At 35.6% G+C, this 12707-nt stretch overlaps 1 protein-coding gene across 1 annotated transcript in view; it reads left to right on the top strand.

Annotated features, from left to right (window-relative positions):
* Nucleotides 1-12707, top strand: part of Sucla2 (succinate-CoA ligase ADP-forming subunit beta) — a 29312-nt gene that overhangs the window by 7572 nt on the left and 9033 nt on the right. The window contains exons 3-6 of the mRNA XM_048341369.1: nucleotides 6077-6176; nucleotides 6331-6493; nucleotides 9186-9314; nucleotides 12000-12138. Of these exons, the coding sequence (XP_048197326.1) occupies nucleotides 6077-6176; nucleotides 6331-6493; nucleotides 9186-9314; nucleotides 12000-12138 (531 nt within the window). The remainder of the gene's footprint in view (nucleotides 1-6076; nucleotides 6177-6330; nucleotides 6494-9185; nucleotides 9315-11999; nucleotides 12139-12707) is intronic.

Genomic DNA, 12707 nt, shown 5'->3' with positions numbered 1-12707 from the left:
TTTTAGATATGGTAAGGAAGAGAGTTAATATATATAGGATAAACTGTAACTCTTTTAGACTATTTCTGGCAAACTGTATGGGACTGTGACATATGAAGGAATGTATCAAGGATTTACTTATTTGTTTAGGACAATTAAAGAACAGGTAGGAGCTCTGATTTTGAGCCATTTGGAAGAGGATAATGTTATTTATTGAGAAGGTATTTTCTTGTCATTAAAAATTGCAAACAGTATTATAGGATGGGTATGGGATTAGGGGCTAACAAAAACCTTTAAATCTAGAGCAGACCTTTTAAAGAATATATTTACTAATGACTCTGAAGACATCCAGAACAGTTTGTTTTTTTTTTGTTGAATGAGTAATAATATCAGAAGAAATTGAGTATGACAAGATATACATTTACTGTATGAGGTGTCTAGTAAGGTGTGGTATGGTTTTATCCATCTAGATTGCAATTTCCAGTGTTGAGTTTTGGGTACGTTAGGGTTATTTTTGCTTTTGTGTTATATTGCAAAGTTTATAAAAGTTCTTAATAAAAATTCCTACCTAAAGTACTATTCACCAAAATATATGCTGGGATATAAATTCATTACAGATGTGTAAAACTATTGTTTTCCTTTAATCTTGTGGGTAGCAAGAAGAGCTTAATTCACATGGAGTTTCAGGCCACTGAGCTCTTATATTAGTGATTCCTTCTGAAATAGCTCTGGCCTCTTTCCTGAATATTTCTTGTTTTTAATTATGTGAAAATAGTTGTAAAGCGCTGTCCTGGAAAAAAGTTTTACTTGGGGCTGGGGATATAGCCTAGTGGCAAGAGTGCCTGCCTCGGATACACGAGGCCCTAGGTTCGATTCCCCAGCACCACATATACAGAAAAACGGCCAGAAGCGGCGCTGTGGCTCAAGTGGCAGAGTGCTAGCCTTGAGCGGGAAGAAGCCAGGGACAGTGCTCAGGCCCTGAGTCCAAGGCCCAGGACTGGCCAAAAAAAAAAAAAAAGTTTTACTTGGTATGAATAACTGAGGTTAGCAAAGGAAAAATGGTTAGAAAGAAATCTAATGTGTGTGTGTGTGTGTGTGTGTGTGTGCGCGTGCGCGTGCGCATGTGTGCCCATGTATTCTGGTCTTGAAGCTTTAACTCAGAGCCTAGGTGCTGCCCTTGAGCTTTATGGCTCTGCCACTTGAGCCACAGCTTCACTATGGCTTTTTGGTGGTTAACTGGAGACATGAGTGTCATGGCTTTTCCCATCTGGGCTGGCTTCAAACTAGGATCCTCAGATCTCAGCCTCCTGAGTAGCTAGGATTACAGGCTGGAGCCACCAGTGCCTGGTTTAATGCTAATATTAAAAAACAAAACAAAACAAAACTATATGAGTTCATAAAGTGAACTTGGTGAGATTAAAGATCATGGATATGGGGCTGGGGATATAGCCTAGTGGCAAGAGTGCCTGCCTCGGATACACGAGGCCCTAGGTTCGATTCCCCAGCACCACATATACAGAAAACGGCCAGAAGCGGCGCTGTGGCTCAAGTGGCAGAGTGCTAGCCTTGAGCGGGAAGAAGCCAGGGACAGTGCTCAGGCCCTGAGTCCAAGGCCCAGGACTGGCAAAAAAAAAAAAAAGATCATGGATAAATTTCTGGAATGGATTATTGAAGGTAAGGTTGTAAGGCACAGAGAAATGGTAGTTATATAATTTAGTAGAATCAGTTTTAAGAAGAACTCACCATCTCCACAGTCCATTGCTAGTTCAAGGAAACACGATTTCCATAAGGTATCTGGCAGAGGTCTTAAATATCTTTTAGTAGTAGATTGGATTTTCTAGTGTAATTAAGAGGATTCCTTGTATAGTTCAATAAACATGAAAATTAACGAATGCCCTCTGACAGGGACTTTTTGAATGGCTTAAGTAAGACTGCTACTGTTCTTTTCAATGTTTCATTAATTAGATAACTATATAAAGGAATGGTGTAAGTGTTTGTGAAGACTGAAACTAGGGAGGATAGCAATTATGCTATAAAGACAATGTTCAGACCCTTAAAATCTCTATGAAATAGCAGCAAATATGTAATAGAGTATAAGATTATAAACTCTAGAAGGTAGGACATGCCTCTTTTATTCATGTTGTATCTATAAATCCTGCAGTGTCTGGTATGTAGATAGGTCTGTCACATTAATTAATAGAGTTGAATAAAATACTTTAATCAGTTATCCTCAGGTTTATCTTTTTTTTTTTTTTTTTTTTGCCAGTCCTGGGGCTTGGACTCAGGCCTGAGCACTGTCACTGGCTTCTTCTTGCTCAAGGCTAGCACTTTACCTCTTGAGCCAGTGTTGCTTCCAGCTTTTTCTGTTTATGTGGTGCTGAGAATTGAACTAAGATCTTTGTGCATGCTAGCAAGCACTCTACCACTAAACCACATTCCCAGGCTCCCCAGGTTTATCTTATAGTTCTTTCTTTTTGGTTGTCCATGAAATTCAAGATATAATTTCCCTCTCTCCTTTTAGTTCCTTCTTTCTTTCCTTTCTTTTCCCTTTTTCCCCCTTCTTTTTCCTTCTCATTCTTTCTGAGAAAGTTTTGCTAAGTATTCTTGAACTCAGAATCCTTCTTCCTCAGTCCCTTCAGTGTTAGGATTGCAGCATGTGCCATCTAGTCAGAAGGAACTTTGAAGAACCTTCTTTAGGACTTTATTGTTCTAAAGAAAGTAAATTGACACTTTGGAGGAAGAGCCTTTTGTGAAATGTGTATGAAAAAATAGACCTTTATTCTTGCTTAATATTGGTCACTATGCTAAAATTTCAGCTTAGTTCAGTAAAACTACAGATTTTTTAAACCGTTGACCAGGTTTTATGCAATGTATATTAGTTATTTTCTTTGGACATACATGAGTATTTCCAAAGTACTAGAAAGTCAGGACATGTCAGATATTCAGAGACAAGAGACTAAATAATGACTGGTACTTGTAGTTAGGGCATTGTCTCTCTAATTTGTCATAGTTCCTGAGGCTGACAGTTATCTTCTCAATAATTATTGAGAAATTATTGCATTTTAAAAGAAAAATTTAAAATATTCAATCCTTACCCAGTCAGTTGAGATATATTTGTGAATGGTTGAGACTATGACATACTGAGTCAGTCTTGTCTAAATAAGACAGCTTTAGTTACTAAGATTGAATCCAGTATTTTCAATTTTGAGTTTTTCAAAGAGTGGAGTGGGGGAACAACTTGATTTACAAGTCATCTTAATATTCCTCTTTTAAGTATTCAGCAAAATGTTATGTTGGGTACTCTTTTAGAAACTTGGAAGCATCAGTGAATACAACAGAGATTCTGCCACCCTGGCCTATATCCTAGTGGAGAAGCAAATAACACATTTTTTTTTGTGTGTGTGAACATTGTGCATTAGATGATAAGCTATGATGGAAAAGGGTTGGCTAAGGAAGGGGAGTTGGTAACATTTGGGTAGGATGCCACATTAAGTAGGATGATATGATTGGGTTAAACTTCATGGAGTGCAATAGTTAAAGAAAAGGAAAGGACACCTGGATAAAGACTATTTCAAGCCAGGCACTGGTGGCTTATAGCTAAGTAGGTGGCTGAGATCTGAGGATCGTGGTTTGAAGCCAGCCCAGGGAGAAAACTTTGTGAGACTCTTACTTCTAATAAACTACTCACTGTGGCTCAATAGATAGAGCACTAGCCTTGAGCATAGAAAGGCTAAGGGACAGCACCCAGGCCTCGAGTTCAAGCCCCAGGACTGGTAAAAAAAGAAAAAAGAAGAAAAAAAGAGACTTCTAGATAGAGGGTGCATTACAGCCAGATTTTGAAGGCAGGAATGTGAGAAGACGTGTGTAGCTGGAGTGAATAAACAAAGAGGGCACAAGAACTGGAAAAGGTAAACAGGTGTCAGCAGTACATCATGTAGGGTCTTGTAAGCCATTGCAAACTCTGGCTTTTACTCTGAGTGAATTAGGCATTCAGCAGTGCATCATTGGTTTAAGCTTGCTTACTAATTTATAAATATTCATCTAGGTGAGAGATGATGATAGCTGAGACTGGGGCCAAATTGATAGCCAAGATTCTAGTATAATCTCCCCTCCCCTCCCTTCCTTTAAAAAACATTACCATGACTGACCTACTTGGTGTGATTTAATTAATAAACATTTCCAATATTGGTTAGTTTACATAATTCATTTTCTAAGCATCCTTCTGCAATGGTTTTAAATTTTATATCATTGCTTATTTGATCACAACTGAACTTTTAATAAAAAGATTGGTTGATTGATTCTGCTTGGTGTGAACATGAGTGACTTTTCCTCATAGTAGAGTGCTCATCTTCAGCCTATTTAAATACATGTTTATAGAGTAGTTTTTATATCCAAGATATTGCTTTGTACTTGAGATATAATGAATAACATGGGACCATTTACCTTGACCTATAATATGGTAATTGGTGCTGTATTATCATTATGGGAAAAATGCTATGGGAGGTAAGATGAGGAAGGAGGCTTTGAAATTCTGCATGTCTGGGAAACTGGGAATGCCTTTCTAAGATGTGTTAAAGTTCCTTGAACATAGGCTAAAAGTTTGCCAATTTCTTTTATTTCTTTGATCGAGATAATTTATTTCTCTTAAGGTTTATCAGCTTTGTACAACATATTAGTGAGGAAAAGAGATAGTGATCAGTTTGCATCTTAAGGAAGAAAAATTCAAGACTATGCATAATAGATATTACATGTAGAAACTTAGCTTTCTGATTTTTTGTTTTGTTTTGTTTTTGTTTTTTGGCTAGTCCTGGGTCTTAGACATAGGGCCTGAGCACTGTCCCTGGTTTCTTTTTGCTCAAGGCTAGCGCTCTGCCACTTGAGCCACAGCGCCACTTCTGGCCATTTTCTGTATATGTGGTGCTGGGGAAGTGAACCCAGGGCTTCATGTATACCAGGCAAATAAAATACTCTTGCCAAAAGGCCATATTCCCAGTCCCTTTTTTTTGTTTTAAATGTACACATGTTACTAACTCCTGGCAACTTCTCTTATCATTACTGCTCAATAATGTTTATAGGACTTTTAGTATAGAGTATAAATCAGCATTAATGCTGGTATTGGTAATATCCTTCAAATCATAGCATATTCTGTTCAAAGTATTTATAACTCAAATTTTTACAAGATAGCAAGTTTACATGTGAATAGAGAGGTAAGGAAGTGCCAAGGAAACATTTGAGTTATTTTGTTTTTATTTAATTATTTGTGTTAGTCCTAGAGCTTGAACTGAGGGCCTGAGCTCTGTCCCTAAGCTTTATTTGCTCAAGGCCAGCTCTCTATCACTTGAACTACAGCTCCACTTTTGGCTTTTTTGGTAGTTTAGAGTCTCACAGATTTTCTGCTGACTTTGAACACCGAGTCTCAGATCTCAGCCTCCTAAGAAGCCAGGATTACAGGTGTAAGCCACAGACACCTGTTTGAATCTCATTTTTTTGCTCTTCCTGGGGCTTGAACTCAGGGCCTTAGGCACTGTCCCTGTTTTCCCAAGGCTAGTGCTCTTGAGCCACAGTGCCATTTCCAGCTTTTTCTGTGTATGTGGTACTGAGGAATTGAACCCAAGGCTTCATGCATGCAAAGCAAGCACCCTATCACTAAGCCAGATTCCCAGCCCTTAAGTCTGAATTTTTACTTTCAGTGCCTTCCAAAGCACTAGATGGTTAAATGTCAAAGAATGGTTAAATTGTTTTCATCATATAGTATTTGAAGAAATGATTTAGGACTGAGTATGTAGCATAAAAATAGAGTACCTAGTCCACACAGACCCTGGGTTCAATGTCTGTGACTATTTAAAAAAAGAAAGAATTTAATCAGTGATTAACTCTTATATTGAAAAGTTAGTCAGCTTTTAAAAGCTGTAGTGTTTTATATAGTGAATGTTCTCATTTTTGGATGTAGAAAATTTATATACATGAAATGCCTCATTTTTGACATTGTGTAAGTGGGACTTTAATAAGATGTATTATTACCTTGTTATGTTAAATAAATCTGTGCCTTGTCTATAGGTCCCTGCTTCATATCTTAACAAAAATGTTTTTGTTTTAGGTTCAAAAGATGTTGTGATAAAGGCACAAGTTTTAGCTGGTGGTAGAGGAAAAGGAACATTTGAAGGTGGCTTCAAAGGAGGAGTGAAGATAGTTTTTTCGTGAGTGATATTTTTTCAAAGGAAAAATCACTATTAGAGATTAAAATTGATGAAAATATTGAGACTTAAATATTAAATGAGATAAAATTTTAGCTGTAAAGTGTAATTTTCTTAATTTGAAAGTAGAGAAGTTGAAGTATTTTTCTTATTTTAGACCAGAAGAAGCAAAAGCTGTTTCCTCACAGATGATTGGGAAAAAGATATTTACTAAGCAAACGGGAGAAAAGGGCAGAATATGCAATCAAGTTTTGGTCTGTGAGCGAAAATATCCCAGGAGAGAATACTACTTTGCAATAACAATGGAAAGGACATTTCAAGTAAGTGATTAATTGACATGACAAATTTATGACATTCAGTTTCAAAAGTTGTGTTATTTATATAGGAAAAAGTAAAAATATGATTTGTAATTCACATACAGTTTATGTCATATTTGGAAAAATAGTATGGCAAATGCTATGAAATTTGACATACAATGTCATGATTTAAAAAAAGCTACAGGAAAAACCCTGCTATAATTAATTACATGGGATTTCTAAATTGCTGATTCACTAAGAAGAGCTTAAATCATCTGTGGATCATCATTGGATTCCAAAGACTTCTTGAAAAAATAATTTCTAGTACAGTAAAATAGTCCACTAAAGAGTAAGTTTTGTATATCCATTGCTTCATCTATTTCTTTTCTACTTCTTGGTATATTTTATGGCTGCTTTTTGTTTCTCTATATGATTTGATGTTTGGTAAGTTGAAGGTGGCATTGAGTAGCAAACAGTATGATTTTAAGGAACATGACAATAGCCCTTATAAGTTCTTTACAGAACCTAGATTTCTACCATTGAAAATAGGTACCAGGTTTAGCTGACAATCATTTCAAAGATCTGGTGCATGGAGAGAGTAGAAATAAACATTTTCATTGAAATGATATGGCTTCTTGTGTATATATTGAGTAAGTAGGTTTTACAAGCCAAATCAGCCAGAAAATGCTTAAAAGGATTTGATGTGAATATTATTAATAATGTATAATTTAGAGAAACAAATTTTAAGGGTTGTAAGTTTCTTAAATAGAACAAGTTTTAAACATAGCAATATTTTCTATAACGTGATATTTTCTCCTACAATTGAAATTTTAGTAATGTTCACTTTACAAAAAGATCTTGCAACTTTTCGTTTTATAAGAAAATATTAAGTTATATCACTAGGTGGTAGTAAAAACTGATGGAGTTTGTGATTTTTCACTGGGATACTATATATATATATATATATATATATATATATATATATACACATTATATATAATTCAGGTACTCAGGAGGCAGAGTTAGGAAGACATTAGTCCAAGGCCAGCACAAAGAGGCCCTTACCTGAAAAACAAACTAAAAGTAAAAGGACTGGAGACATTTGACAAGTGGTAGTATAGTTACCTAACAAGCATAACTCCCTTCAGTACTGTCAAGTAAGTAAAATAATAGTATGTTTATAGTAAAGAATTTATTTAGGAAAGTAGGTATATGTAAAACAACAAGGCATATCTTTATGTTTTAGTTACTGCCTTGTTATTTATGTTAAATGATAACAATTGAGAAAAAATTAGAGTTTTGTATTTTTTTCTTTTTGTATAACAGCTTGTTTATGTAACTGATACATGCGTGGGATAGATTCTTGTCTCTTTGGCAGTATAGAAATAAAACCAGGAAGGAATCATGAGCACAGTTGTAAAGAGTTTATTTACCAAAGAGAAAGTAAAGGCCACTCAGGAGAGTGAGCAATGGGACCTGGAAACTGGTTGTCCACTATATGGCCAGGGACTGGCTATTTTGTATTGTCCTTCCCTCCCTTTCTTTTCTTTCCTTTTGAGTAGTAGCTATAGGATGGTAGCTTGCAGTAGGGCTGGTCTGAGTTATGGAAGGACTCCATCTCCCCTGGTGGTGACTTACAAAAGGGCTGACCTGACTTATGGCAAGAACCAAGACCTTCCCCTGGGTGGTGGCCACTAGTTTTGGGGAGGCAATCTAGCCTGAACTGGTTCCAAATGTTTGTTTTTTTTTTGTTTTGTTTTTCCTGTTTTGTTTTTTTGATGGTGCTATGGTTTGAACTCAGGTCTTCCTGCTTACTAGGCAGATTTCCCCCACTTGAGCCTTTTTGCTTTATTTATTAGGTAAGTTCTCATGCTTTTTCTTAGGCTGTCTTCAGACAAATTCCTTTACCCGTGTCTTCTAAATTTCAGGTGTGCACTTCCATGTTTGGCTTGATCTTTGAGATAGGTCTGACTCTTTTGCCCTGTCTCTCCTTTAATTGCTATCTTCAGATATCCTTCTCCTAAGTAACTGGGATTACAGGCATAAGTCACTGCACCTAACCATAACTCTCTGTTGATCATTATTTTCTTATATATGTACTTACCATTTTTACATATTAAGGTAATTTTTCATTACATGTATAGATTGGCAAATGTTAATTAGTTTAAGATTATAAATTAAATTAATTAAACTAATTATTGTATTAACATATTAGTTTGTTACATTGTTCATGATAATAGCCAGGGTGATTTTTCAAGGTAATTAGTTAGCTTTTGTTTTTGTTCACTTATAGTACAGTTCGAGATTAGAAAATTTATAACTCTTAGGCTTCTTTCAAATGTGACTAGGCTTTGTTTTCATGATTTTCTAATGTTTGTACTTTAAGCATTTTTTAGTATCTCAAGTTCATACAAAAATACATAAGTTTATATTTCATATATATGCTTATATTTAATTACTTGGTGTAACTGTCCGTGTGCACTTTTAATCTTTTTTCCTTGTAGGCATGCCATCATCTATGTCTTGTTCTTTTCCATTGTTTCAGTTGAACATGATAAGGAGGCACTGTTCTGGAAAAACAAGGATAAATTCCTAAGGAGATTTAAAAATAAGAGTAGTAAATAGAATGCCTAAGTCTGATAGTTTGTACAGGTTTTAAAACTTTATTGAGTATAGAATAAACACTATGTGTTTTGTCTCTTTTCCTACTTGCTAGGGTCCGGTATTAATAGGAAGTTCACAAGGTGGTGTTAACATTGAAGATGTTGCTGCTGAGACTCCTGAGGCTATCATTAAACAACCTATTGATATTGTAGAAGGCATCAAAAAGGAACAAGCTGCCCAAGTAGGTTGTATTCTGAAAAAAAAATTAGCTTTCAATTATAGGATTACAATACTTAAAGATAATTAATGGTACAAATGAAGTGATTGTTCATTTTTTAAAAAGGGATTGACAGCTGGGTACCAGTGGCTCATACCTGTAATCCTAGCTACTCAGGAGGCTAAGATCTGAGGATTGGGGTTCGAAGCCAGCCCAAGCAAAAAAGTCTGTGAGATCAGACTGGAAGTGGTGCAAAGTGGTAAATTACTAGGCTTGAGCAAAAAAGCTCAGGGATAACATTCAGGACCTGAACTCAAGCCCCACATTGCCAAAACAAGTTAATATCTTACTTAAAATATTTGAAACTATCTGCAGCTTTTTTTTTGCTTCCCACCTCCCCTCCCCCCGCCCGCTTTATTGTTGAAGTGAATTACAGAGGGGTTACAGTTTCATATGTAAGTCAGTGAGTACATTTCTTGTTTAACTTGTTACCTCCTCCCTCATTTTTCCCCTCACCCTCCCCCTCCTCCCTGCAAATTTTTTTTATCAGTATTCTTTGTGTGTGTGGTGTGTGTATATACATATACATGTATGTATCTATACATACATATGTACATACATACGTACATACATACATTTAGGAGTCTTGATTTCAGTGGCTTTATTCACTCATGGCCGGCATTCTACCGCTTCAGCCACACCTGGCTTTTTGTTGACTCAGACTTTTCTGTGTGGGATGGCTTTGAACTACAGTCTACTAGGTTTTAGTCTTTGGAGTAGCTGGGATTATAGAGCATCAATATTTATCTTGAAAAGATAGGGATTCTTTTAAGAAGACGACTGTATCTTTAACAATTCTTTAATATCTTCACTCATTCAGTCATACAATTTCTTATTGTCTGAAATTACTGTTTCTCTTGTAATTTATTTGAAGCAGGATCATACTGCTGTTGGTTCATATGTCTTCTGTAGGTTTTCTAATATATCCATTTTACCATTTCCATTCTTTTTATTTCCATTATTGATGAAACTGGAATGATTATTATTCATTGTTCCTATTTGAATTTTCCATTCCCTTATTCCCTTTTTGCTATTTCAATGTTCTTTTATTTCCTGTAAATTATATAGAATGATATTGAAGCTGTCTGTGATAAATCAGTAAGTTTTTTGGGGGGAACTTATTGATTTTTATGGATTTTCATGAATCCTGTGGATTTTTCAGTTGTGTACACATACACAGTAATTTTTGCTTATAATTTCACTGGTTTTATGTACTTCCTCCTCTCTAGCCCCTGTTCCCTTTGCTCTGTCTCAAAAAACAAACAAACCAAAAACCCATGGAACTTAATATTACTATGTCTTGTGAAAACTGAAAATTGCTTTGCAATATTTATAATGCTACTATTGAGTTATATTATTTGGTTTAATGCTGTACATAAGTGATTCATTTTAAAAGTTGGACTATTAAATTTTGAAGTTAACTGTCTGCTAGTGGGAAAATGATGTCAAATTAAGTTTTGCAAGAGCAAACATTTGATTGGTACAAGGCTAAAGGAATAGGGAATTTTCCCTGATGAATAGTGAAGCAAATAACTTGTCAAATGAATGCTATAAATGTTTAAAGGGATAGAAATTTGATTCATTAGGTAGTTATATGCAAGTAATGTTAAATTTAGATAAAGAAGAAAATACCTGATTTACAAGAATCCTTGAAATAATAATGTGCTAAATTAAAACATTCTGAATGCTGAGCAGAAATGGCACCTAGCTTATTAGTGCTGGGCAAATTAACATGATACTGAATTGATCAGCATTATTTTGGGATTCTCAAAGGCTTAAGCTTATTAAGTATTGAATTACATCCTAGTGCAAATCTTTGTTAGTGAAATAGCATTATTTATTTATTTTTTCATTCATTCATTCATTTAAGTGCTCGTGCTTGAACTCAGGACCTGAGTGCTATCCTTTAGCTTTTCACTCAAGGCTGTAGTAGCTCTATCCCTTGAATCATAGCCCCAATTCTGGCTTTTTTTTCTGGTTAAGTGGAGAGTCTCAAATACTTTCCTGTCTATGTTGGCTTCAAACTGCAATCCTCACATCTCAGCCTCTTAAGTAGCTAGGATTGCAATGTGAGCCAGTAGCACCTGTCTCATTTTTCTTTACTTGAAATAAAAATAAAATTACATTTCTTTTATTTACTCTTGTCCAAAATCCTATTCACCCTCAAAGAGTTTAAGATTTTCAATTCACAAGAAATGTACTCACTACCTAATGCATATAACCGTAACCCTTCTGTATATCCACCTTGAAAAAAAATAACAAAAAATATTTTCAATTCAAAGAATGTGTTTTAGCTTTGGTCACATTGAAAAGAGGGAGAGAATTCTTTGTGTATTTTGAGTATTAGCAGAGTGTTAGAATAAACATACAGACTTTTTTTCTGTTATCTCAATTAATTAGAAAGTAGGAGGATAAGTAGAAAGTAGGAGGATTGTCTCTTTCACATCTGTAAAATGGGCACAATGTGACCTGCTTTGGAGGACTTTGAATAAGTTTTATTGAGGTATTTAGTAATAATAGCTGATAATTCAGTGGTTAGTGTTTTGACTGTGAGTGACTCATAGGAATTTATAAACAGGTGTGTTTCTAATACTTTAATACCATTTGAGTATGCATCAGTAGTATTTATTAAAGACAAATTGCTTTCAGCTTGCAGAGAAGATGGGATTTCCACCTGATCTTGTGGATTCTGCAGCAGACAATATGGTCAAACTTTATAATCTTTTTCTGAAATATGATGCAACTATGCTAGAAATAAATCCAATGGTAGAAGATGCAGATGGAACTGGTAAAGTATCTTCTTTTATCAAGTTAATCTTTAAGAGAGTGAACTAATTGTTCTGTAGAAGCTTATTTTGTAATGAATTGTATGTGAATAAATAGGCCAGAAACCCACTAGAATAAATACATATTTACAGAGATTAGGTTCTTACTGCTCAGTATAGTGACCACCAGCCACATGTGGGTATTTAGATTGGTTGAAATATTTAAGATTTGAAGACTCAGTTCCTCTATTGTATTTGTCATGCTTCATGTGTTCAAGAACTATATGTGGTTAAAATGTGGGATAAGGATAGCAGTATGGAGTATTTTTTATCATTGTAGAAGTTGGGGGGCTGGGGGAGGGGGTGTACACCCACGCACCAATCCCAGGGCTTAAACTCAGGGCCTGGGTGATGTCCTTGAGCATTTTTTTTTTCCCCCAAGGCTAGCACTCTACCACCTGAATCACAGCTCCTCTTCTGGCTTTTTAGTGGTTAATTAGAGATAGGCATCGCACAAACTTTCCTGCCTGGGCTGGCTTCAAACCTTGATCCTTAGATCAGGATTACAGGTATGAGCTACCAATGCCCAGTG

This window comes from Perognathus longimembris, chromosome 3 (genome assembly GCF_023159225.1).
Source record: "Perognathus longimembris pacificus isolate PPM17 chromosome 3, ASM2315922v1, whole genome shotgun sequence".
NCBI lineage: Eukaryota > Metazoa > Chordata > Mammalia > Rodentia > Heteromyidae > Perognathus > Perognathus longimembris.
Note: the sequence above shows the minus strand (reverse complement) of the source record. Positions and strands in the feature narration are given on the sequence as shown.